Consider the following 27,236-nt stretch of genomic DNA (forward strand, 5'->3'; position numbering starts at 1 on the left):
GGCCTCAGTTTCCTCATCTGTCCAATGGGGATGAAGACTGGGAGCCCCCCGGGGGACAACCCCATCACCTTGTCTCTCCCCCGGTGCTTAGAACAGTGCTTGGCACATAGTAAGCGCTTCACAAATACCATCATTATTATTCTCTGGGCCTCAGTTTCCTCATCTGTCAAATGGGGATGAAGACCGGGAGACCCCCGGGGGACAACCCCATCACCTTGTCTCTCCCCCGGCGCTTAGCACAGTGCTTGGCACGTAGTAAGCGCTTCACAAATAGCATCATTATTATTCTCTGGGCCTCAGTTTCCTCCTCTGTCAAATGGGGATGAAGACCGGGAGCCCCCCGGGCCTCAGTTTCCTAATCTGTCCAATGGGGATGAAGACCGGGAGCCCCCCGGGGGACCACCCCATCACCTTGTCTCTCCCCCGGCGCTTAGAACAGTGCTTGGCACGTAGTAAGCGCTTCACAAATACCATCATTATTATTCTCTGGGCCTCAGTTTCCTCATCTGTCAAATGGGGATGAAGACCGGGAGCACCCCAGGCCTCAGTTTCCTCATCTGTCCAATGGGGATGAAGACTGGGAGCCCCCCGGGGGACAACCCCATCACCTTGTCTCTCCCCCGGCGCTTAGAACAGTGCTTGGCACATAGTAAGCGCTTAATAAATACCATCATTATTATTCTCTGGGCCTCAGTTTCCTCATCTGTCAAATGGGGATGAAGACCGGGAGACCCCCGGGGGACAACGTCATCACCTTGTCTCTCTCCCGGCGCTTAGAACAGTGCTTGGCACGTAGTAAGCGCTTCACAAATACCATCATTATTATTCTCTGGGCCTCAGTTTCCTCCTCTGTCAAATGGGGATGAAGACCGGGAGCCCCCCGGGCCTCAGTTTCCTCATCTGTCCAATGGGGATGAAGACCGGGAGCCCCCCAGGGGACAACCCCATCGCCTTGTCTCTCCCCTGGTGCTTAGAACAGTGCTTGGCACGTAGTAAGCGCTTAACAAATGCCATCATTATTATTCTCTGGGCCTCAGTTTCCTCATCTGTCAAATGGGGATGAAGACCGGGAGCCCCCCGGGGGACAACGTCATCACCTTGTCTCTCCCCCGGCGCTTAGAACAGTGCTTGGCACGTAGTAAGCGCTTCACAAATACCATCATTATTATTCTCTGGGCCTCAGTTTCCTCATCTGTCAAATGGGGATGAAGACCGGGAGCCCCCCGGGCCTCAGTTTCCTAATCTGTCCAATGGGGATGAAGACCGGGAGCCCCCCAGGGGACAACCCCATCGCCTTGTCTCTCCCCTGGTGCTTAGAACAGTGCTTGGCACATAGTAAGCGCTTAATAAATACCATCATTATTATTCTCTGGGCCTCAGTTTCCTCACCTGTCCAATGGGGATGAAGACCGGGAGCCCCCCGGGGGACAACCCCATCACCTTGTCTCTCCCCCGGCGCTTAGAACAGTGCTTGGCACGTAGTAAGCGCTTAACAAATACCATCATTATCATTCTCTGGGCCTCAGTGCTTGGCACATAGTAAGCGCTTCACAAATGCCATCATTATTATTCTCTGGGCCTCAGTTTCCTCATCTGTCAAATGGGGATGAAGACCGGGAGCCCCCCGGGGCACAACCCCATCACCTTGTCTCCCCCCGGGGCGCTCAGAACAGCGCTTGGCACATAGTAAGCGCTTCACAAATACCCTTACGGTTGTCCTCATCAACACTCTTCTGATTATTATTCTCTGGGCCTCAGTTTCCTCATCTGGAAAATGGGGATGGAGACCGGGAGCCCCTCAGGGGGACAGGGATCGGCTCCGACCCGATCTTCTTGTCCCCACCTCAGCGCTTAGTACAGTGCCGGCCACGTAGTAAGCGCCTAACAGCCCCCCTGATTATCACTATTCTCTGGGCCTCGGTTTCCTCGCCCGGAAAATGGGGATGGAGACCAGGAGCCCGGACCCAGCGCTTAGTACAGCGTCCGCCACATAGGAAGCACTTCGAGCGCTCAGTACAGTGCTCTGCACGCAGTAAGTGCTCAATAAATACAATACAATAAATACAATTGAACTTAAACATTCATTCATTCATTCTATTCTATTTATTGAGCGCCTACTGCGTGCAGAGGACTGTACTAAGCGCCGTAAGAACACCGTAAGCACTGTAGTAACCGTTAATACTATTGTTATTATTATTATTATCATCATCGATCGCATTTATTGAGCGCTTACTGTGTGCAGAGCACTGTACTAAGCGCTCCACTAATGCCATCATTATTATTCTCTGGGCCTCAGTTTCCTCATCTGTCAAATGGGGATGGAGCCCGGGAGCCCCACGGGGGGACAGGGATCGGCTCCGACCCGATTTCCTTGTCCCCACCTCAGCGCTTAGTACAGTGCCGGCCACGTAATAAGCGCCTAACAGCCACCCTCATTATCATTATTCTCTGGGCCTCGGTTTCCTCGCCCGGAAAATGGGGGTGGAGACCAGGAGCCCGGACCCGGCGCTTAGTACAGCGTCCGCCACATAGGAAGCGCTTGGAGCGCTCAGTACAGCGCTCTGCACGCAGTAGGCGCTCGATAAATACAACACAATAAATACAATGGAACTTAATAAACATTCATTCATTCATTCAATCGTATTTATTGAGCGCCTACTGCGTGCAGAGGACTGTACTAAGCGCCGTAAGAACACTGTAAGCACTGTAATAACCGTTAATACTATTGTTATTATTATTATCATCATCAGTTGTATTTATTGAGCGCTTACTGTGTGCAGAGCACTGTACTAAGCGCTCCACTAATGCCATCATTATTATTCTCTGGGCCTCAGTTTCCTCATCTGTCAAATGGGGATGAAGACTGGAAGCCCCGCGGGGGGACAGGGATCGGCTCCGACCCGATTTTCTTGTCCCCACCTCAGCGCTTAGTACAGTGCTGGCTACGTAATAAGCGCCTAACAGCCCCCCTGATTATCATTATTCTCTGGGCCTCAGTTTCCTCACCTGGGAAATGGAGCCCGGGAGCCCCGCGGGGGGCCAGGGATCGGCTCCGACCCGATTTTCTTGTCCCCACCTCAGCGCTTAGTACAGTAACGGCTACGTAGTAAGCGCTTAACAGCCACCCTGATTATCATTATTCTCTGGGCCTCGGTTTCCTCGCCCGGAAAATGGGGGTGGAGACCGGGAGCCCCGACCCGATGGGTCCCGGCGCTTAGTACAGCGTCCGCCACATAGGAAGCACTTCGAGCGCTCAGTACAGTGCTCTGCACGCAGTAAGTGCTCAATAAATACAATACAATAAATACAATTGACCTTAAACATTCATTCATTCATTCAATAGTATTTATTGAGCGCTTACTGTGTACAGAGGACTGTACTAAGCGCCGTAAGAACACTGTAAGCACTGTAGTAACCGTTAATACTATTGTTATTATTATTATTATCATCATCGATCGCATTTATTGAGCGCTTACTGTGTGCAGAGCACTGGACTAAGCGCTCCACTAATGCCATCATTATTATTCTCTGGGCCTCAGTTTCCTCATCTGTCAAATGGGGATGAAGACTGGGAGCCCCGCGGGGGGCCAGGGATCGGCTCCGACCCGATCTTCTTGTCCCCGCCTCAGCGCTTAGTACAGTGCCGGCCACGTAATAAGCGCCTAACAACCACCCTGATTATCATTATTCTCTGGGCCTCAGTTTCCTCGCCTGGAAAATGGAGCCCGGGAGCCCCGCGGGGGGCCAGGGATCGGCTCTGACCCGATCTTCTTGTCCCCACCTCAGCGCTTAGTACAGTGCCGGCCACGTAATATGCGCCTAACAGCCACCCTGATTATCATTATTCTCTGGGCCTCGGTTTCCTCGCCTGGAAAATGGGGGTGGAGACCGGGAGCCCGGACCCGGCGCTTAGTACAGCGTCCGCCACATAGTAAGCGCTTCGAGCGCTCAGTACAGTGCTCTGCACGCAGTAAGTGCTCAATAAATACAATACAATAAATACAATTGAACTTAAACATTCATTCATTCATTCTATTCTATTTATTGAGCGCCTACTGCGTGCAGAGGACTGTACTAAGCGCCGTAAGAACACTGTAAGCACTGTAGTAACCGTTAATACTATTGTTATTATTATTATTATCATCATCGATCGCATTTATTGAGCGCTTACTGTGTGCAGAGCACTGGACTAAGCGCTCCACTAATGCCATCATTATTATTCTCTGGGCCTCAGTTTCCTCATCTGTCAAATGGGGATGGAGCCCGGGAGCCCCGCGGGGGGACAGGGATCGGCTCCGACCCGATTTCCTTGTCCCAACCTCAGCGCTTAGTACAGTGCCGGCTACGTAATAAGCGCCTAACAGCCACCCTCATTATCATTATTCTCTGGGCCTCGGTTTCCTCGCCTGGAAAATGGGGGTGGAGACCAGGAGCCCGGACCCGGCGCTTAGTACAGCGTCCGCCACATAGGAAGCGCTTCGAGCGCTCAGTACAGCGCTCTGCACGCAGTAGGCGCTTGGTAAATACAACACAATAAATACAATGGAACTTAATAAACATTCATTCATTCATTCAATCGTATTTATTGAGCGCCTACTGCGTGCAGAGGACTGTACTAAGCGCCGTAAGAACACTGTAAGCACTGTAATAACCGTTAATACTATTGTTATTATTATTATCATCATCAGTTGTATTTATTGAGCGCTTACTGTGTGCAGAGCACTGTACTAAGCGCTCCACTAATGCCATCATTATTATTCTCTGGGCCTCAGTTTCCTCATCTGTCAAATGGGGATGGAGACCGGGAGCCCCGCGGGGGCACAGGGATCGGCTCCGACCCGATCTTCTTGTCCCCACCTCAGCGCTTAGTACAGTGCCGGCTACGTAGTAAGCGCCTAACAGCCCCCCTGATTACCATTATTCTCTGGGCCTCAGTTTCCTCGCCTGGAAAATGGAGCCCGGGAGCCTCGCGGGGGGCCAGGGACCGGCTCCGACCCGATTTCCTTGTCCCCACCTCAGCGCTTAGTACAGTGCCGGCCACGTAATAAGCGCCTAACAGCCCCCCTGATTATCATTGTTCTCTGGGCCTCGGTTTCCTCGCCCGGAAAATGGGGGTGGAGACCGGGAGCCCCGACCCGATGGGACCCGGCGCTTAGTACAGCGTCCGCCACATAGGAAGCGCTTCGAGCGCTCAGTACAGTGCTCTGCACGCAGTAAGTGCTCAATAAATACAATACAATAAATACAATTGAACTTAAACATTCATTCATTCATTCAATAGTATTTATTGAGCACCTACTGCGTGCAGAGGACTGTACTAAGCGCCGTAAGAACACTGTAAGCACTGTAGTAACCGTTAATACTATTGTTATTATTATTATTATCATCATCGATTGTATTTATTGAGCGCTTACTGTGTGCAGAGCACTGTACTAAGCGCTCCACTAATGCCATCATTATTATTCTCTGGGCCTCAGTTTCCTCATCTGTCAAATGGGGATGAAGACTGGGAGCCCCGCGGGGGGACAGGGATCGGCTCCAACCCGATTTCCTTGTCCCCACCTCAGCGCTTAGTACAGTGCCGGCTACGTAATAAGCGCCTAACAGCCACCCTCATTATCATTATTCTCTGGGCCTCGGTTTCCTCGCCCGGAAAATGGGGGTGGAGACCGGGAGCCCCGACCCGATGGGACCCGGCGCTTAGTACAGCGTCCGCCACATAGGAAGCGCTTCGAGCGCTCAGTACAGCGCTCTGCACGCAGTAGGCGCTCGGTAAATACAACACAATAAATACAATGGAACTTAATAAACATTCATTCATTCATTCAATCGTATTTATTGAGCGCCTACTGCGTGCAGAGGACTGTACTAAGCGCCGTAAGAACACTGTAAGCACTGTAGTAACCGTTAATACTATTGTTATTATTACTATTATCATCATCGATCGCATTTATTGAGCGCTTACTGTGTGCAGAGCGCTGTACTGAGCGCTTGGGAAGGACAAATTGGCAACATATTATCACTATTGTTATTATTCTGTAGGAGCAGGTAAGCAGGGGCGGGTGGGGGGGGGCGTCCTAAAAGGTCAAGGGTCAAGGGTCAGAGGTCAAGGGGGGGTTCTCACCTGGTTTCCCTTAGTCCCGGACGGTCCTTCCTTCCCAGGATGCCCCTGGGGATGGATTGGGGGGGGGGGGGGGTTACTGACGTCTAATACACTGCCCCACCCCCCGAAGCCCAGCTATTTGGGACCCCCCCCCCGAATCAGGCCCCCTCCCTCTCACCCCAAGGTGACCCCAAAGATGTCCCCCAAGGTGACCCCAAGACGTCCCCTCCCCCAAGGTCACCCCAAGGTCACTCCTTCCCCCCAGGTTACCCTTCCCCCTCCCTCTCACCCCAAGGTCACCCCAAAGATGTCCCCCAAGGTCACCCCAATACGGCTCCCCAAGGTCACCCCAAGGTCACTCCTTCCCCCTCCCTGTCACCCCAAGGTCACCCCTCCCTGTCACCCCAAGGTGACCCCAGAAATCTCCCCCCAAGGTGACCCCAAGGCCTCCCCTCCCCCCAGGGTCACCCCAAGGTCACTCCTTCCCCCCCAAGGTTACCCTTCCCCCTCCCTGTCACCCCAAGGTGACCCCTGTCCTCCCTCCCAAGGTGACCCCAAAGATGTCCCCCCCCAGGGTGACCCCAAGGCCTCTCCTCCCCCCAAGGTGACCCCAAAGATGTCCCCCCCCCAAGGTGACCCCAAGACCTCCCCACCCCTCATCCTCCCCCCAGGGCCACCCCAAGGTCATCCCTTCCCCCCAAGGTCACCCCTCCCTGTCACCCTAAGGTGACCCCTGCCCTCCCACCCAAGGTGACCCCAAGGCCTCCCCTCATCCCCAAGGGTCACCCCAAGGTCATCCCTTTCCCCCCAAGGTTATCTCTTTCCCCCAAGGTCACCCCCTGTCCTCCCCCCCAAGGTGACCCCCAAAGATGCCCCCCCTCCCCAAGGTGACCCCAAGACCTCCCCTCCCCCCAGGGTCACCCCTCCCTTTCCCCCCAAGGTGACCCCAAAGATCTCCCCCACCCCCTAAGGTGACCCCAAGGGGCCACCCCAAGGTCATCCCTTCCCACCCAAGGTCATCCCTTTCCCCCAAGGTCACCCCCTCCCTCCCAAGGTGACCCCAAAGATCTCCCCCTCCCCAAGGTGACCCCAAGGCCTCTCCTCCCCCCAAGGTCACCCCTCCCTCTCCCCCCAAGGTGACCCCCAAAGATGCCCCCCTCCCCAAGGTGACCCCAAGACCTCACCTCCCCCCAGGGTCACCCCTCCCTTTCCCCCCAAGGTGACCCCAAAGATCTCCCCCACCCCCTAAGGTGACCCCAAGGGGCCACCCCAAGGTCATCCCTTCCCTCCCAACGTCATCCCTTTCCCCCAAGGTCACCCCCTCCCTCCCAAGGTGACCCCAAAGATCTCCCCCTCTCCTTAAGGTGACCCCAAGACCTCCCCTCCCCTCATCCTCCCCCCAGGGCCACCCCAAGGTCATCCCTTTCCCCCCAAGGTTATCTCTTTCCCTCAAGGTCACCCCTTCCCTCCCTCCCAATGTGACCCCAAAGATGTCCCCCTCCCCAAGGTGACCCCAAGGCCTCCCCTCCCCCCAGGGTCACCCCTCCCTCTCCCCCCAAGGTGACCCCAAAGGTGTCCCCCTCCCCCTAAGGTGACCCCAAGACCTCCCCTCCCCTCATCCTCCCCCCAGGGAGACCCCAAGGTCATCCCTTTCCCCCCAGGGTCATCTCTTTCCCTCAAGGTCGCCCCCACCCCCCCCTCCCAAGGTGACCCCAAAGATCTCCCCCTCCCCAAGGTGACCCCAAGGCCTCCCCTCCCCCAAGGTCACCCCTCCCTCTCCCCCAAGGTGACCCCAAAAATCTCCCCCTCCCCAAGGTGACCCCAAGACCTCCCCTCCCCCCAGGGTCACCCCTCCTTCTCCCCCCAAGGTGACCCCAAAGATCTCCCCCGCCCCCTAAGGTGACCCCAAGGGGACACCCTAAGGTCATCCCTTCCCTCCCAAGGTCACCCCCACCCCTCCCTCCCTAGGTGACCCCAAGGCCCTCCCTCTCCCCCCAAGGTGACCCCCAAAGATGTCCCCCTCCCCCTAAGGTGACCCCAAGACCTCCCCCTCCCCAAGGTCATCCCTTTCCCCCCGCCAAGCCACCCCTCCCCGTCACCCCAAGGTGACCCCCGCCCTCCCCCCCAAGGTGACCCCAAAAATCTCCCCCCCACAAGGTGACCCCAAGGCCTCCCCTCCCCCAAGGTCACCCCAAGGTCACCCCCAGGCCGACCCCCGCCCCACTTACCGGGGGTCCGTCGTTTCCCGGCATCCCGGGGACACCGGGCTTCCCCTGAGGACCCTGCGGGGGGGACGGGGACAACTGAGTCAGGGACCCCCAAACCCCTCCCTCATCCCTTTATATATGTTTATATGTATTTATTACTCTATTTATTCATTTATTTTATTGACACATATTTATTTTATCGATTTTAATCTGTGAATACGCTTGGTTTCGCGGCCCGCCTCCCCCTTCTAGACATCTCTAGATGTCGCCCACGCGGCCTTCCCGGGCGCTCAGTCCAGTGCTCGGCACACAGTGAGCGCTCAATAAATACGACTGAAGGAACTTATTGAACCCCCCTCCCCCCGGCGGCATCTCTCACCTTCTCGCCGTGGGGGCCGACGGCTCCCTGGGGGCCGGGGAGACCCTGCGGGACGGACGGACGGACGCGCGGCCGGGGTCACCGGGGTCCCCCCCCCCCCACCCACATCCCCCTCCCCAGTGCCCCCCATCACCCCAACCAGTGTCTTGGACTCTCCCTGGTGCTCAGTCCAGTGCTCTGCACACAGGAGGTGCTCAATAAATAGGATTGAATGAAGGGATGGATGGATGGATGGATGAATGAATGAGTGAATGAATGAATGAAGGGTCACCCCCCCCCATAAGGTCACTGCCCCCCCCAACCCAGTTCCCCTCCCCAATGCTCCCAATCACCCCAACTGGTGTATTGGCTCTCCCTGGCGCTCAATAAATAGGATCGAATGAATGAAGGAAGGAAGGAGTGGATGGATGGATGGATGGATGGATGGATGCACGAATGAATGAATGGATGAATTGGATGAGTGAATGAACGAGTGAATGAATGGATGAATGAATGAATGGATGGATGAATAAATGAATGGAGGAGTGAATGAAAGGATGAATTGGATGAGTGAATGAAAGAATGAATGGATGGATGGATGGATGGATGCACGAATGAATGAATGGATGAATTGGATGAGTGAATGAAAGAGTGAATGAATGGATGAATGAATGAATGGATGAAAGAATGAATGAATGGATGAGTGAATGAAAGGATGAATTGGATGAGTGAATGAAAGAATGGATGGATGAGTGAATGAAAGAATGAATGCATGGATGGATGGATGGATGCACGAATGAATGAATGGATGAATTGGATGAGTGAATGAAAGAGTGAATGAATGGATGAATGAATGAATGGATGAAAGAATGAATGAATGGATGAGTGAATGAAAGGATGAATTGGATGAGTGAATGAAAGAATGGATGGATGAGTGAATGAAAGAGTGAATGGATGAATGAATGAATGGATGAGTGAATGAAAGGAGGGATGAAAGAATGAATGGATGAATGAAAGAATGAATGGATGAATGAAAGAGTGAATGGATGAATGGATCAGTGAATTGAAAGAATGAATGGGTGAGTGAATGAAAGAATGAATGGATGGATGAATGAATGAAAGGATGGATGAAAGAATGAATGGATGGATGGATGAAAGAATGAATGGATGGATGAATGAATGAAAGAGTGAATGGATGAATGAATGAATGAATGGATGAGTGAATGGATGGATGAAAGAATGAATGGATGAATGAAAGAATGAATGGATGAATGGATCAGTGAATTGAAAGAATGAATGGGTGAATGAAAGAATGAATGGACGGATGAATGAATGAAAGGATGGATGAAAGAATGAATGGATGGATGAGTGAATGAATGAATGAATGAACCCCCCCATAAGGTCTCTACCCCCCCCCCCCACCTCAGTCACCACCCCCTCCCCCTCCCCGATACCCCCCATCACCGCAACCAGTGTCTTGGCCTCTCCCTGGCACTCAGTCCAGTGCTCTGCACACAGTAGGCGCTCAGTAAATAGGATTGAATGAAAGGATGAATGGATGAGTGAATGAATGAATGGTTGAGTGAATGAAAGGATGAATGGATGAGTGAATGAAAGAATGAAGGGATGGATGAGTGAATGAAAGAATGAAGGAATGGATGAATGAATGAAAGGATGGATGAATGGATGAGTGAATGAATGAAGGGTCGCCCCCCATAAGGTCTCCCTGATACCCCGCATCACCGCAACCAGTGTCTTCACCTCTCCCTGGCACTCAAACCAGTGCTCTGCACACAGTAGGCGCTCAATAAATCATATTGAAGGAAAGGATGAATGGATGAGCGAATGAAAGAATGAATGGATGAATTGGACGAGTGCATGAAAGTGAATGGATGAATGAATGGATGAATGGATGGATGGATGGATGGATGAAAGAATGGATGAGTGAATGAAAGAATGGATGGATGAAAGAATGGATGAGTGAATGAAAGAATGGATGGATGAATGAATGAAAGAATGAATGGATGGATGGATGAAAGAATGAATGGATGAGTGAATGAAAGAGTGAATGGATGAATGAATGGATGAATGGATGAGTGAATGAATGAAAGAATGAATGAAAGGATGAATGGATGAGTGAATGAAAGAATGAAGGGATGAACTGGATGAGTGAATGAAAGAATGAATGGATGGATGAAAGAATGAACGGATGGATGGATCAGTGAATGAAAGAGTGAATGGATGAATGAATGAATGGATGAGTGAATGAAAGGATGGATGAAAGACTGAATGGATGAATGAAAGAATGAATGGATGGATGAAAGAATGAACGGATGGATGGATCAGTGAATGAAAGAGTGAATGGATGAATGAATGAATGGATCAGTGAATGAAAGGATGGATGAAAGAATGAATGGATGAATGAAAGAGTGAATGGATGAATGGATCAGTGAATTGGAAGAATGAATGGGTGAGTGAATGAAAGAATGAATGGATGGATGAATGAATGACAGGATGGATGAAAGAATGAATGGATGGATGAATGGATGAGTGAATGAATGAATGAATGATGGGTCACCCCCTCCCCCCATAAGGTCTCTGCCCCCCACCCCAGTCACCACCCCCTCAGTCCGGCGCTCGGCTCCCAAGGGGCGTCCAGCCCAGCGCCCCGCTCCCCGGAGGCGTCTAGTAAACGCCACCGGGGCCGCTACTGACCTGCGTTCCTGGGGTCCCCTGCTGTCCGGGGGGGCCGGGCTCGCCTTGGGGTCCCTGAAGGGCAGGGCCGGGGGGAGGGAGGGGGGCAGAATGAATGAATGAATGAATAAAGGAATGAATGAATGATTCCTCTAGACTGTCAGCTCGCTGTGGGGCAGGAATGTGTCTGCTTATCGTTGTGTTGGGCTCTCCTGAGCGTTCAGTACAGTGCTCCGCCCTCAGGAAGCGCTCAATACGACAATGAATGAATGAATGATTCCTCTAGACCGTCAGCCCGCTGTGGGCCGGGGATGGGTCTGTCTAGTGTTGTATCGGGCTCCCCTGGGCGTTCAGTACAGCGCTCCGCCCTCAGGAAGTGCTCAGTAGATACGATTGAATGAATGAAGGAATGAATGAATGATTCCTCCAGACCATCAGCTCGCTATGGGCGGGGAATGGGTCTGCTTATTGTTGTACTGGGCTCTCCTGAGCGTTCAGTACAGTGTTCCGCCCTCAGGAAGCGCTCAGTAAATAGGATTGAATGAATGAATGAATGATTTAGGACTGAGTGAATGAATGAATGATTCCTCTAGACAGCTCGCTGTGGGCCGGGAATGTCTGCTTATCGTTGTGTTGGGCTCTCCTGAGCGTTCAGTACAGTGCTCTGCCCTCAGGAAGCGCTCAAGAACTATGATTGAATGAATGAATGAATGATTCCTCTAGACCGTCAGCCCATTGTGGGCCGGGGATGGGTCTGTCTAGCGTTGTATTGGGCTCCCCTGAGCGTTCAGTACAGCGCTCCGCCCTCAGGAAGTGCTCAGTAGATACGATTGAATGAATGAAGGAATGAATGAATGATTCCTCCGGACCATCAGCTCGCTATGGGCGGGGAATGGGTCTGTTTATTGTGGCATTGGGTTCTCCTGAGCGTTCAGTACAGTGCTCCGCCCTCAGGAAGCGCTCAGTAAATAGGATTGAATGAATGAATTATTTAGGACTGAGTGAATGAATGAATGATTCCTCTAGACAGCTCGCTGTGGGCCGGGAATGTGTCTATATAGCGTTGTGTCGGGCTCTCCTGAGCGTTCAGTACAGTGCTCCGCCCTCAGGAAGCGCTCAAGAAATACGACTGAATGAATGAATGAATGATTCCTCTAGACCGTCAGCCCGTTGCGGGCCGGATATGGGTCTGTCTGGCGTTGTATTGGGCTCCCCTGGGCGTTCAGTACAGCGCTCCGCCCTCAGGAAGTGCTCAGTAGATACGATTGAATGAATGAAGGAATGAATGAATGATTCCTCTGGACCATCAGCTCGCTATGGGTGGGGAATGGGTCTGTTTATTGTTGTATTGGGCTCTCCTGGGCGTTCAGTACAGTGCTCTGCCCTCAGGAAGCGCTCAGTAAATAGGACTGAGTGAATGAATGAATGATTCCTCTAGACAGCTCGCTGTGGGCCGGGAATGTGTCTATTTATCACTGTATTGGGCTCTCCTGGGCGTTCAGTACAGTGCTCCGCCCCCCGGGAAGGGCTCAGGAAATACGGCTGAATGAATGAATGAATAAATGAACGAAGGAATGATTCCTCTGGACCGTCAGCCCGTTGTGGGCCGGGGATGGGTCCGTCGCCCTATTGAGCGTTCAGTACAGCGCTCCGCCCAGGGGAAGCGCCCAATAAGTACGTTACCTGTCATCTATCCCCCTTCTAGACTGTGAGCCCGCTGTTGGGTAGGGACCGTCTCTCTATGTCGCCGACTTGGACTTCCCAAGCGCTTAGTACAGTGCTCTGCACACAGTAAGCGCTCAATAAATACGATTGAATGAATGAATGAATGAATTCGAATTGACGTTGGTCTCCCTCCTCTAATAATAATAACCGTAATAATGGTATTTGCTGAGGGCTTCCCCAGCGCTTGGCACATAGTAAGCGCTTAACAAATACCGTCATTATTATTATCAATATTATTATTATCACCGTCATTAGTATTGGCATTATTATTATTATTATTATTATTATTATTATTATGTGCCGGGCGGTCACTGTACTGTGAGCTCGTGGTGAGCAGCGGATGTGTCGCTTTTCGCGTCCTGTCGTGCTCTCCCGAGCGTTCAGCACAGTGTCCCGCCCCCAGGAAGCGCTCAGTAAATAGCCCCGGGGAGGGGCGGGACTTACGAGGTTCCCTTTGGGTCCGTGTGGTCCGTCCAGGCCTCTGACCCCCTGGAGCACAGAGGGGGTGAAGGGTCAGGGGAGGGGTCAGAGGGGTCAAAGGGTCGGGGGGCAGAGGGGTCAAGGGTCAGAGGGGTCAAGAGTCGGGGCATTGGGGTATTGGAGGGGTCAAGGGTCACAGGGGTCAAGGGTCAGGACGTCTGGGTATTGGAGGGGTCGAGAGCAAGGTCGTCTGGGTATTGGAGGGGTCAAGGGTCACAGGGGTCAATGGTCAGGGCGTCTGGGTATTGGAGGGGTCAAGGGTCAGAGGGGTCATGATTTTGGGCATCTGGGTATGGGGGGTCAAGAGCAAGGTCGTCTGGGTATTGGAGGGGTCAAGGGTCATAGGGGTCAAGGGTCACAGCATCCAGCTATTGGAGGGGTCAAGGGTCAGGGGTCAGGAATCAGGGAAACTGGGTCTCGGAGGGGTCAAGGGTCATTGGGGTCAAGGGCCTGGGCATCTGGGTATTGGGGGGGTCAAGGGTCACAGGGGTCAAGAATCAGTGCACCCGAGTATTGTAGGGGTCAGGGGGCACGGGGTCAAGAGTCTGGGTGCCGGAGGGGTCAAAGGTCATGGGGGCCAGGAGTCTGGGCATTGGAGGGGTCAAAGGTCACCAGGGTCGAGAGTCCCGGCGTCTGGGTACTGGAGGGGTGGAAAATCAGGGCGCCTGGGAATTGGAAAAGTCAAGGGCCACAGGGGTCAAGGGTCTGGGCATCTGGGTATCGGAGGGGTCAAGGGTCAGAGGGGTCAAGAGCCTGGGTGCCTGGGTGTTGGAGGGGTCAAAGGTCACAGGGGTCAAGAGCCTGGGCGTCTGGGTATTGGAGGGGTCAAAAATCAGGGCGTCTGGGTATTGGAAAAGTCAAGGGTCACAGGGGTCAAGGGTCTGGGTATCTGGGTATCGGAGGGGTCAAGGGTCAGAGGGGTCAAGAGCCTGGGCGCCTGGGTGTTGGAGGGGTCAAAGGTCACAGGGGTCAAGAGCCTGGGCGTCTGGGTGTTGGAGGGGTCAAAAATCAGGGCGCCTGGGTATTGGAAAAGTCGAGGGTCACAGGGGTCAAGGGTCTGGGCATCTGGGGATCGGAGGGGTCCAGGGTCAGAGGGGTCAAAAACCTGGGCGCCTGGGTGTTGGAGGGGTCAAAGGTCACAGGGGTGAAGAGCCTGGGCGTCTGGGTGTTGGAGGGGTCAAAAATCAGGGTGCCTGGGTATTGGAAAAGTCGAGGGTCACAGGGGTCAAGGGTCTGGGCATCTGGGGATCGGAGGGGTCAAGGGTCAGAGGGGTCAAGAGCCTGGGTGTTGGAGGGGTCGAGGGTCATTGGGGTCAAGAGTCAGTGCATCCGGGTACTGGAGGGGGTCAGGAATCGGGGAAACTGGGTATCGGAGGGGTCAAGGGTCATTGGGGTCAAGGGTCTGGGCATCTGGGTGTGGGGGGTCAAGGGTCACTGGGGTCAAGAGTTGGGGGAACTGGGTATCGGAGGGGTCAAGGGTCTGGGCATCTGGGTGTGAGGGGTCAAAGGTCACTGGGGTCAAGAGTCAGGGGAACTGGGTATCGGAGGGGTCGAGGGTCATCGGGGTCAAGAGTCAGGGGAACTGGGTGTCGGAGGGGTCGAGGGTCACTGGGGTCAAGACTCACCGGAGGTCCGGGGATGCCGGGGGGGCCTTTGGGACCCAGGAGTCCTCGGGGACCCTGCGGGGCGGGGAGGACAGTCGGAACGGCCCCGACCCCCGACCCCCGACCCCCCGACCCCCCGACACTCACCGACTCTCCGGGAAGACCACGAGGCCCGATCTCTCCGTCGTCTCCCTGTGGGGGGCGTCGCGGCGGCGGTGGGGGGGGCACGGGGTGGGAGGGGAGGGAGGTCAGAGGTCGAGGCCCCAGTGGGAGGGGGAGGCCGGGATGGGGGTGGGGTTGGAGGGGGAGGCCGGGAGGGGGTCAGAGGTCGAGGTTGGGGGAGGAGGGGAGGTCAGAGGTCAAGGCCGGGAGGAGGTCAGAGGGGGAGGCCGGGGGGAGGAGGGAAATGGGGGAGGTCAGAGGTCGAGGCTGGGAGAGGAGGGGAGGAGGGGAGGGCAGAGGGGGAGGCCGGGGGGAGATGGGGGTGAGGGGAGGGCAGAGGGGGAGGCTGGGGGGAGGAAGGAAATGGGGGGAGGCCAGAGGTCGAGGCTGGGGGAGGAGGGGAGGAGGGGAGGCCGGGGGAGGCCAGGGGAGGAGGGGAGGGCAGAGGGAGAAGGGAAATGGGGGAGGTCAGAGGTTGAGGCTGGGGGAGGAGGGGAGGAGGGGAGGGCAGAGGGGGAGGCTGGGGGAGGTCAGAGGTTGAGGCTGGGGGAGATGGGAAATTGGGGGAGGTCAGAGGGGGAGGCTGTGGGAGATGGGGGCGAGGGGAGGGCAGAGAGGGGGAGGCTGGGGGTGAGGCTGGTGAGGGGAGGTCAGAGGTAGAGGCTGGGGGAGGAGGGGAGGAGGGGAGGTCAGAGGGGGAGGCTGGGGGAGGAGGGAAATTGGGGGAGGTCAGAGGTAGAGGCCGGGGCAGGAGGGGATGAAGGGAGGGCAGAGGGGGAGGCTGGGGGGAGACGGGAAATGAGGGGAGGTCAGAGGTAGAGGCTGGGGGAGGAGGGGAGGAGGAGAGGTCGGGGGGGGGGGGGGAGGCCGGGAGGAGATGGGAAATGGGGGGAGGTCAGAGGTTGAGGGTGGGGGACGAGGGGAGGAGGGGAGGGCAGAGGGGGAGGCCAGGAGGGGGTTAGAGGGGGAGGCCAGGGGAGGGGGGATGTGGGGAGGGCAGGGGGGAGGCTGGGGGAGGAGGGAAATAGGGGGAGGTCAGAGGTAGAGGCCGGGGCAGGAGGGGATGAAGGGAGGCCAGAGGGGGAGGCTGGGGGGAGATGGGAAATGGGGGAGGTCAGAGGTAGAGGCTGGGGGAGGAGGGGAGGAGGGGAGGTCGGGGGGGAGGCCGGGAGGAGATGGGCAATGGGGGGAGGTCAGAGGGGGAGGCTGGGGGGAGATGGGAAATGGGGGAGGTCAGAGGTAGAGGCTGGGAGAGGCGGGGAGGAGGGGAGGTCTGAGATGGAGGCCGGGAGGGGGTTACAGGGGGAGGCCGGGGGAGGCCAGGGGAGGAGGGGAGGGCAGAGGGAGAAGGGAAATGGGGGGAGGTCAGAGGTAGAGGCTGGAGTTGGAGGGGAGGGCAGAGGGGGAGGCCGGGAGGAGGTTAGAGGGGGAAAAGGGGAGGAGGGGAGGAGGGGAGGTCTGAGATGGAGGCCGGGAGGGGGTTAGAGGGGGAGGCCGGGGGAGGAGGAGAGGGCAGGGGGGAGGCTGGGGGGAGAAGGGAAATGGGAGGAGGTCAGAGGTAGAGGCTGGGGGAGGAGGGGAGGAGGGGAGGGCAGAGGTGGAGGCTGGGAGAGGAGGGGAGGAGCGGAGGGCAGAAGGGGAGGCCGAGAGGAGGTTAGAGGGGGAGGCCGGGGGAGGAGGGAATTGGGGAGGGCAGAGGGGGAGGCTGGGGGGAGATGGGGATGAGGGGAGGTCGGAGGGGGAGGCTGGGGGGCGACGGGAAGTGAGGGGAGGTCAGAGGTGGAGGCTGGAGGAGGAGGGGAGGAGGGGGAGGCCGGGGGAGGAAGGGAGGAGGGGAGGTCAGAGGGGGAGGCTGGGGGGAGACGGGAAATGGGGGGAGGTCAGAGGGGGAGGCTGGGGGAGGAGGGGAAGGCAGAGGGGGAGGCCGAGGGGGAGGGGGATGGAAGTGATTGGAGGCTGGGAGGAAGGCCATGGAGGGAAGGGCAGGGGTGGAGGCCGGGGGGAAATGGGATGATTGGAGGCCGGGAGGAGGTCACGGGTGGAGGCTGAGGGGGAAGGGGATGGAAGTGATGATTGACTGGAGGCCGGCGGGACGTCAGAGATGGAGGCCAGGGACAGGGCCTCCCCCACTCACCCTCTCTCCATCCTCGCCCGGGGGGCCCTGGAGGCCCTGGAAACCGCTGTCACCCTGGGAGAAGGGAAGGAGGCCGGGGCGGGGGGGGGGACTTGAAACCGTCACAATTCACCCTCCCCACAATCCCCCCCCAGCTCCCCGAAATGGCAGTGTCCAGTCCCCCCACTCACCCTGTGTCCCTTCTCCCCAGGAAGGCCCGGGAGGCCGTCGAAGCCACGATCACCCTAATAAATAATAATAATCATCATATTAATGATCATAGTGATAATAATAGTAATAAATGATCAGCATGGTGATGATGATAATAGTAATAAATGATCATCATAATACTAATAATAAGGATGATGGCGTTTGTTAAGCGCTGACTATGGGCCGAGCACTGTTCTAAGCGCTGAGGTGGCTACAATCAATCAATCAATCAATCAATCAATCAATTGTATTTATTGGGCGCTTACTGTGTGCAGAGCACTGTACTAAGCGCTCGGGAAGTACAAATTGGCAACATATAAAGACGGTCCCTACCCCACAGTGGGCTCCCAGTCTAAAAGGGGGAGACAGAGAACAAAACCAAATATACTAACAAAATAAAATAAATAGAATAGATATGTAGAAGTAAAATAAAGAAATAAATAAATAGAGTAATAAATATGTACAAACAAATATACATATATACAGAGTCATCAGGTTGTCTCGTGGGGGGGGGCTCACAAGACTTCATCCCCATTTTGTGACTATTATTATTAATCAGAAGAATTGATATTAGAACAATCAATCATATCTTGTTATGGATGAACTGAAATAACTAATGTCAGAATAATAAATTAAATCCTATGGCTATATATAGAAGGTAACAATAGTAGAACAACAAATTCTACCTCATGTTATACGTAAAATGTTACAATTAATATTAGAACAACAAATTCTACCTCATGTAATACATAAAATGTAACAATATTAGAACAAATTCTACCTCATGTTATACGTACAATGTAACAATTAATATAAGAACAACAAATTCTCCCTCATGTAATACGTAAAATGTAACAATATTAGAACAACAAATTCTACCTCGTTATACATAAAATGTAACAATTAATATTAGAACAATAAATTCTACCTCATGTTATACGTAAAATGTAACAATATCAGAATGATAAATTCTACCTCATGTTATACCTAAAATGTAACAGTTAATATTAGAACAATAAATTCTACCTCATGTTATACGTAAAATGTAACAATCAATATTAGAACAACAAATTCTACCTCATGTTATACCTAAAATGTAACAATCAATATTAGAACAACAAATTCTACCTCATGTTATACGTAAAATGTAGCAATTAATATTAGAACAACAAATTCTACCTCATGTTATACCTAAAATGTAGCAATTAATATTAATAACAAATTCTACCTCATGTTGTACCTAAAATGTAACAATTAACGTTAGAACAATAAATTCTACCTTAGGTTGTATATAAAATGTGACGATTAGTATGGGAATGATAAATTATGTCACGTTATAGATGAAATGTTATATGTAAAATGTAACAATTAATATTCGAACAATAAATTCTACCTTAGGTTGTATATAAAATGTGACGATTAGTATGGGAATGATAAATTATGTCGTGTTATTGCTGAAATGTAATAATTATTATTAGAACAACAAATTCTACCTCAGGATATACGTAAAATGTAACAATTAATATTAGAACGATAAATTCTACCTCATGCTATACCTAAAATGTAACAATTAATATTAGAACAATAAACTCTACCTTAGGTTGTATATAAAATGTGACGATTAGTATGGAAATGATAAATTATGTCATGTTATAGATGAAATGTAATAATATTAGAACAAGAAATTCTACCTCATGTTATATGTAAAATGTAACCATTAATATTAGAACAATAAATTCTACCTTAGGTTGTATATAAAATGTGACGATTAGTATGGGAATGATAAATTATGTCGTGTTATAGCTGAAATGTAATAATTATTATTAGAACAACAAATTCTACCTCAGGTTATGCGTAAAATGTAACAATTAATATTAGAACGATAAATTCTACCTCATGTTATACCTAAAATGTAACAATTAATGTTAGAACAATAAATTCTACCTTAGGTTGTATATAAAATGTGAGGATTAGTATGGGAATGATAAATTATGTCGTGTTATAGATCAAATGTAATACTTATTATTAGAACAACAAATTCTACCTCATGTTATACCTAAAATGTAACAATTAATATTAGAAGGATAAATTCTACCTCATGTTATACCTAAAATGTAACAATTAATAATAGAACAATAAATTCTACCTTAGGTTGTATAGAAAATGTGACGATTATTATGGGAATGATAAATTATGTCGTGTTATAGATGAAATGTAATAATTATTATTAGAACAATAAATTCTACCTTAGGTTATACGTAAAATGTAACAATTAATATTAGAACAACAAATTCTACCGCATATTATACCTAAAATGTACCAATTAATATTAGAACAATAAATTCTATCTCCCGTTATACCTAAAATGTAACAATTAATATTAGAACAATAAATTCTATCTTAGGTTGTATATAAAATGTGACGATTAGTATGGGAATGATAAATTATGTCATGTTATAGATGAAATATAATAATTATTATTAGAACAACAAATTCTACCTCATGTTATACCTAAAATGTAACAATTAATAATAGAACAATAAATTCTACCTTAGGTTGTATATAAAATGTGACGATTAGTATGGGAATGATAAATTGTCGTGTTATAGATGAAATGTAATAATTATTATTAGAACAATAAATTCTACCTTAGGTTATACGTAAAATGTAACAATTAATATTAGAACAAATTCTACCTCATATCTAAAATGTAACAATTACTATTAGAACAATAAATTCTACCTTCGGTTGTATATAAAATGTGACAATTAGTATGGGAATGATAAATTATGTCATGCTATAGATGAAATGTAATGATATTATTAGAACAACAAATTCTACCTTAGGTTATACATAAAATGTAATAATTATTAGTAGAACAATAAATTCTACCTCACGTTATACCTAAAATGTAACAATTAATCTTAGAACAATAAATTCTACCTTAGGTTGTATATAAAATGTGACGATTAGTATGGGAATGATAAATTATGTCATGTTATAGATGAAATGTAATAATTATTATTAGAACAATAAATTCTACCTTAGGTTATGTATAAAATGTGAGGATTAGTATGAGAATGATAAATTATGTCATGTTATAGATGAAATGCAATAATTATTATTAGAGCAATAAATTTTGTCTTATGTTATGTTTGAAATGTAATCATTAATATGAGTACAATACATTTTGTCTCACTATGTTATATATGAAATGTGATGATTAATATTAGAATAATAAATTGTGTCGTTTTGTATAAGAAATGTAATAATTAATATTAGAGCAATAAATGATGTCCTATTATGCTATATATGAGATGTAATAATTAATACAAGAACAATAAATTATGTTTATGTTAAATATTAAATGTTATAAGATCAGAATAAATTATGTCATTATGATATATATGAAATACAATGATTAATATTAGAATGATGAATTATGTCATGTTATATATGAAATGTTATAAGGTCAGAATAAATTATGTGTTGTGTTATGTATGAAATGTAATGATTAATATTAGAACGATAAATGATGTCGTTATATATGAAATGTTATAAGATCAGAGTAAATTATGTCATGTTATGGATGAAATATAATTAATATTAGAATGATAAATTATGTCATGTTATATATGAAATGTTATAAGATCAGAGTAAATTATGTCATGTTATGTATGAAATATAATTAATATTAGAACAATAAATTATGTCATGTTATATATGAAATGTTATAAGATCAGAGTAAATTATGTCATGTTATGTATGAAATATAATTAATATTAGAACAATAAATTATGTCATATATATGAAATGTTATAAGATCAGAATAAATTGTCATGTTTTGTATGAAATATAATAAATAATATTAGAACAATAAATTACATCATGCTAGATATGAAATGTTATAAGATCAGAATAAATTATGTCATTGCTATGCATGAAATATAATAATTAATATTAGAACAACAAATTATGTCATGTTCTATATGAAATGTAGTAATCAACATTAGAACAATAAATCATGCCTCATTGTGTTACATATGAAATGTAATAATTAACATTAGAACAATAAATCATGCCTCGTGTTACATATGAAATGTAATAATTACTATTAGAACAATATATTATGTCATGTTATATATAAAATGTAATAATTAGTATCAGAACAATAAAGTATCTTATGTTATATATAAAAATAATAATTAACATTAGAACGATAAATATCTTATGATGTTATATATAAAATGTAATTAATATTAGCAATAATGATACAAAGAAGAAAAAGAAGAATGGTATTTCTTAAGTGCTGACTCTGTGCCAAGCGCTTAACAAATAGCACCATTACTGATTATGGTGTGGGACAGGGGCTTGAGGAGCTCATATCTCCCCCCCAGCGCTTAGTACAGTGCCCGGCACATAATAGGCGCTTAACAAATAGCACAATTACTGATTATGATGTGGGACGGGGCTTGAGGGGCTCCTATCTCCCCCCAGCGCTTAGTACAGTTCCTGGCACGTAGTAGGCGCTTAACCAATAGCACAATTACCGATTATGATGTGGGACAGGGGCTTGAGGAGCTCCTATCTCCCCTCAGCACTCAGTACAGTGCCTGGTACATAGTAGGCGCTTAATAAATAGCACAATTATTTTTTATGATCTGAGAAAGGGGCCTTAGGAGCTCCTATCTCCCCCCCCACCGCTCAGTACAGTGCCTGGTACATAGTAGGTGCTTAACAAATAGCACAATTACTGATTATGATGTGGGACAGGGGCTTGAGGAGCTCCTATCTCCCCCCCACCGCTCAGTACAGTGCCTGGTACATAATAGGCGCTTAACAAATAGCACAATTATTTTTTATGATGTGAGAAAGGGGCTTGAGGATCTCGTCTCTCCCCCTGCCCAGCGCTTAGTACAGTGCCCAGTACATAGTAGGCGCTTAACAAATAGCACAATTATTGATTGTGATGTGAGAAAGGGGCTTGAGGAGCTCATCTCTCCCCCCTCCCAGCGCTTAGTACAGTGCCCGGCACATAGTAGGTGCTTAACAAATAGCACAATTATTGATTATGATGTGGAACAGGGGCTTGAGGATCTCGTCTCTCCCCCTGCCCAGCGCTTAGTACAGTGCCCAGTACATAGTAGGCGCTTAACAAATAGCACAATTATTGATTGTGATGTGAGAAAGGGGCTTGAGGAGCTCATCTCTCCCCCCTCCCAGCGCTTAGTACAGTGCCCGGCACATAGTAGGTGCTTAACAAATAGCACAATTATTGATTATGATGTGGAACAGGGGCTTGACGAGCTCCCATCTCCCCCCACCCAGTGCTTAGTACAGTGCCCGGCTCACAGTAGGCGCTTAACAAATAGCACAATTACCGATTATGATGTGGGACAGGGGCTTGAGGAGCTCCTATCTCCCCCCAGCACTCAGTACAGTGCCCGGCACATAGTAGGTGCTTAACAAATAGCACAATTATTGATTATGATGTGGAACAGGGGCTTGACGAGCTCCCATCTCCCCCCACCCAGTGCTTAGTACAGTGCCCGGCTCACAGTAGGCGCTTAACAAATAGCACAATTACCGATTATGATGTGGGACAGGGGCTTGAGGAGCTCCTATCTCCCCCCAGCACTCAGTACAGTGCCCGGTACATAGTAGGTGCTTAATAAATAGCACAATTATTGATTGTGATGTGAGAAAGGGGCTTGAGGAGCTCGTCTCTCCCCCCGCCCAGCGCTCAGTACAGTGCCCGGCACATAGTAGGCGCTTAACAAATAGCACAATTATTGATTGTGATGTGAGAAAGGGGCTTGAGGAGCTCCTATCTCCCCCCCCTACCGCTCAGTACAGTGCCCGGTACATAGTAGGTGCTTAATAAATAGCACAATTATTGATTGTGATGTGAGAAAGGGGCTTGAGGAGCTCCTATCTCCCCCCCCTACCGCTCAGTACAGTGCCCGGTACATAGTAGGCGCTTAATAAATAGCACAATTATTGATTTTGATGTGAGAAAGGGGCTTGAGGAGCTCGTCTCTCTCCCCCCCCAGCACTCAGTACATAGTAGGTGCTTAACAAATAGCACAATTACCGATTATGATGTGGAACAGGGGCTTGACGAGCTCGTCTCCCCCACACCCAGCGCTCAGTACAGTGCCCGGTACATAGTAGGTGCTTAACAAATAGCACAATTATTGATTGTGATGTGAGAAAGGGGCTTGAGGAGCTCATCTCTCCCCCCGCTCAGCGCTTAGTACAGTGCCTGGCACATATTAGGCGCTTAAATACCACAATTATGGATTATGATGTGGGACGGGGCTTCAGGAGCTCGTATCTCCCCCCCCCAGCGCTCAGTACAGTGCCCGGTACATAGTAGGCGCTTAATAAATAGCACAATTATTGATTGTGATGTGAGGAAGGGGCTTGAGGAGCTCGTCTCTCCCCCCGCCCAGCGCTTAGTACAGTGCCCGGCACATATTAGGCGCTCAAATACCACAATTATTGATTATGATGTGGGACAGGGGCTTCAGGAGCTCATATCTCCCCCCCACCGCTCAGTACAGTGCCCGGTACATAGTAGGTGCTTAATAAATAGCACAATTATTGATTGTGATGTGAGAAAGGGGCTTAAGGAGCTCATCCCTCCCCCTGCCCAGCGCTTAGTACAGTGCCCGGCACATAGTAGGCGCTTAACAAATAGCACAATTATTGATTGTGATGTGAGAAAGGGGCTTGAGGAGCTCCTATCTCCCCCCCACCGCTCAGTACAGTGCCCGGTACATAGTAGGTGCTTAATAAATAGCACAATTATTGATTGTGATGTGAGAAAGGGGCTTAAGGAGCTCGTCTCTCCCCTCCAGTGCTCAGTACAGTGCCTGGAACATAGTAGGTGCTTAACAAATAGCACAATTATTGATTATGATGTGGGACAGGGGCTTGACAAGCTCGTCTTCCCCCTGCCCAGCGCTCAGTACAGTGCCCGGTACATAGTAGGCGCTTAACAAATAGCACAATTATTGATTGTGATGTGAGAAAGGGGCTGGAGGAGCTCGTCTCTCCCCCCACAGCGCTCAGTACAGGGCCCGGTACATAGTAGGTGCTTAATAAATAGCACAATTATTGATTGTGATGTGAGAAAGGGGCTTGAGGAGCTCCTATCTCCCCCCCCACCACTCAGTACAGTGCCCGGTACATAGTAGGTGCTTAATAAATAGCACAATTATTGATTGTGATGTGAGAAAGGGACTTAAGGAGCTCGTCTCTCCCCCCCAGTGCTCAGTACAGTGCCTGGAACATAGTAGGTGCTTAACAAATAGCACAATTATTGATTATGATGTGGGACAGGGGCTTGACAAGCTCGTCTTCCCCCTGCCCAGCGCTCAGTACAGTGCCCGGTACATAGTAGGCGCTTAACAAATAGCACAATTATTGATTGTGATGTGAGAAAGGGGCTGGAGGAGCTCGTCTCTCCCCCCACAGCGCTCAGTACAGGGCCCGGTACATAGTAGGTGCTTAATAAATAGCACAATTATTGATTGTGATGTGAGAAAGGGGCTTGAGGAGCTCCTGTCTCCCCCCCACTGCTCAGTACAGTGCCCGGTACATAGTAGGTGCTTAACAAATAGCACAATTATTGATTGTGATGTGAGAAAGGGGCTTGAGGAGCTCCTATCTCCCCCCCACTGCTCAGTACAGTGCCCGGTACATAGTAGGCGCTTAACAAATAGCACAATTATTGATTGTGATGTGAGAAAGGGGCTTAAGGAGCTCGTCTCTCCCCCCCCAGTGCTCAGTACAGTGCCTGGAACATAGTAGGTGCTTAACAAATAGCACAATTATTGATTATGATGTGGGACAGGGGCTTGACAAGCTCGTCTTCCCCCTGCCCAGCGCTCAGTACAGTGCCCGGTACATAGTAGGCGCTTAACAAATAGCACAATTATTGATTGTGATGTGAGAAAGGGGCTGGAGGAGCTCGTCTCTCCCCCCACAGCGCTCAGTACAGGGCCCGGTACATAGTAGGTGCTTAATAAATAGCACAATTATTGATTGTGATGTGAGAAAGGGGCTTGAGGAGCTCCTATCTCCCCCCCACCACTCAGTACAGTGCCCGGTACATAGTAGGTGCTTAATAAATAGCACAATTATTGATTGTGATGTGAGAAAGGGACTTAAGGAGCTCGTCTCTCCCCCCCAGTGCTCAGTACAGTGCCTGGAACATAGTAGGTGCTTAACAAATAGCACAATTATTGATTATGATGTGGGACAGGGGCTTGACAAGCTCGTCTTCCCCCTGCCCAGCGCTCAGTACAGTGCCCGGTACATAGTAGGCGCTTAACAAATAGCACAATTATTGATTGTGATGTGAGAAAGGGGCTGGAGGAGCTCGTCTCTCCCCCCACAGCGCTCAGTACAGGGCCCGGTACATAGTAGGTGCTTAATAAATAGCACAATTATTGATTGTGATGTGAGAAAGGGGCTTGAGGAGCTCCTGTCTCCCCCCCACTGCTCAGTACAGTGCCCGGTACATAGTAGGTGCTTAATAAATAGCACAATTATTGATTGTGATGTGAGAAAGGGGCTTGAGGAGCTCCTGTCTCCCCCCCACTGCTCAGTACAGTGCCCGGTACATAGTAGGCGCTTAACAAATAGCACAATTATTGATTGTGATGTGAGAAAGGGGCTTGAGGAGCTCCTATCTCCCCCCCACTGCTCAGTACAGTGCCCGGTACATAGTAGGCGCTTAACAAATAGCACAATTATTGATTGTGATGTGAGAAAGGGGCTTGAGGAGCTCCTATCTCCCCCCCCCCCCCCCACCGCTCAGTACAGTGCCCGGTACATAGTAGGTGCTTAATAAATAGCACAATTATTGATTGTGATGTGAGAAAGGGGCTTAAGGAGCTCGTCTCTCCCCCCCAGTGCTCAGTACAGTGCCTGGAACATAGTAGGTGCTTAACAAATAGCACAATTATTGATTATGATGTGGGACAGGGGCTTGACAAGCTCGTCTTCCCCCTGCCCAGCGCTCAGTACAGTGCCCGGTACATAGTAGGCGCTTAACAAATAGCACAATTATTGATTGTGACGTGAGAAAGGGGCTGGAGGAGCTCGTCTCTCCCCCCACAGCGCTCAGTACATAGTAGGCGCTTAATGGGGTAAAAAGGGGAGGGGAGGGGGTCAGGGGTCAGAGGTCACCTTGACTCCGGGCTCTCCGGGCATCCCGCGGGCTCCGTCCGCTCCGGCTCTTCCCTGGGGCCGGGAGAGAGGGGGAAAGAGACGCGCGCAGAGACGGAGAGAGACGGAGGAGAGAGACGGAGGAGAGACGACGGCCAAATCCGTCAGTCCCCTGCCTCTGACCCCGGCCGGGACCCCCCGGACCCCCGCACGCGCCGCTCACTCACCCGCCGTCCGGCCTTGCCCGGGGGGCCGGAGAGGCCCTGGGGTCCTCGGGGGCCCTGGAAGCAGGGGAAGACCGGGGGTCAGTGGGGGAGACGCCCGGGGCGGAGGTGAAAGGTCAACGGGGGGTCACTGGGGGGTCGGTGGGAGGGTTGAGGGGTCGGCGAGGGGTCAATTG

The 27,236-nt window shown here is 50.0% G+C and overlaps 1 protein-coding gene across 1 annotated transcript in view; it reads right to left on the reverse strand.

Annotated features, from left to right (window-relative positions):
* The window catches only part of COL11A2 (collagen type XI alpha 2 chain), a gene marked incomplete at its 5' end in the record, with an annotated part of 220,222 nt that overhangs the window by 126,245 nt on the left and 66,741 nt on the right, over positions 1-27,236 (reverse strand). Inside the window, 11 exon segments of the mRNA XM_038742186.1 lie at positions 6,125-6,169; positions 8,332-8,385; positions 8,690-8,734; positions 11,384-11,437; positions 13,532-13,576; positions 15,193-15,246; positions 15,319-15,363; positions 17,468-17,521; positions 17,638-17,691; positions 26,858-26,911; positions 27,064-27,117. Coding sequence (XP_038598114.1) covers positions 6,125-6,169; positions 8,332-8,385; positions 8,690-8,734; positions 11,384-11,437; positions 13,532-13,576; positions 15,193-15,246; positions 15,319-15,363; positions 17,468-17,521; positions 17,638-17,691; positions 26,858-26,911; positions 27,064-27,117 — 558 coding nt within the window.

This window comes from Tachyglossus aculeatus, unplaced genomic scaffold (genome assembly GCF_015852505.1).
Source record: "Tachyglossus aculeatus isolate mTacAcu1 unplaced genomic scaffold, mTacAcu1.pri scaffold_101_arrow_ctg1, whole genome shotgun sequence".
Classification (NCBI taxonomy): domain Eukaryota; kingdom Metazoa; phylum Chordata; class Mammalia; order Monotremata; family Tachyglossidae; genus Tachyglossus; species Tachyglossus aculeatus.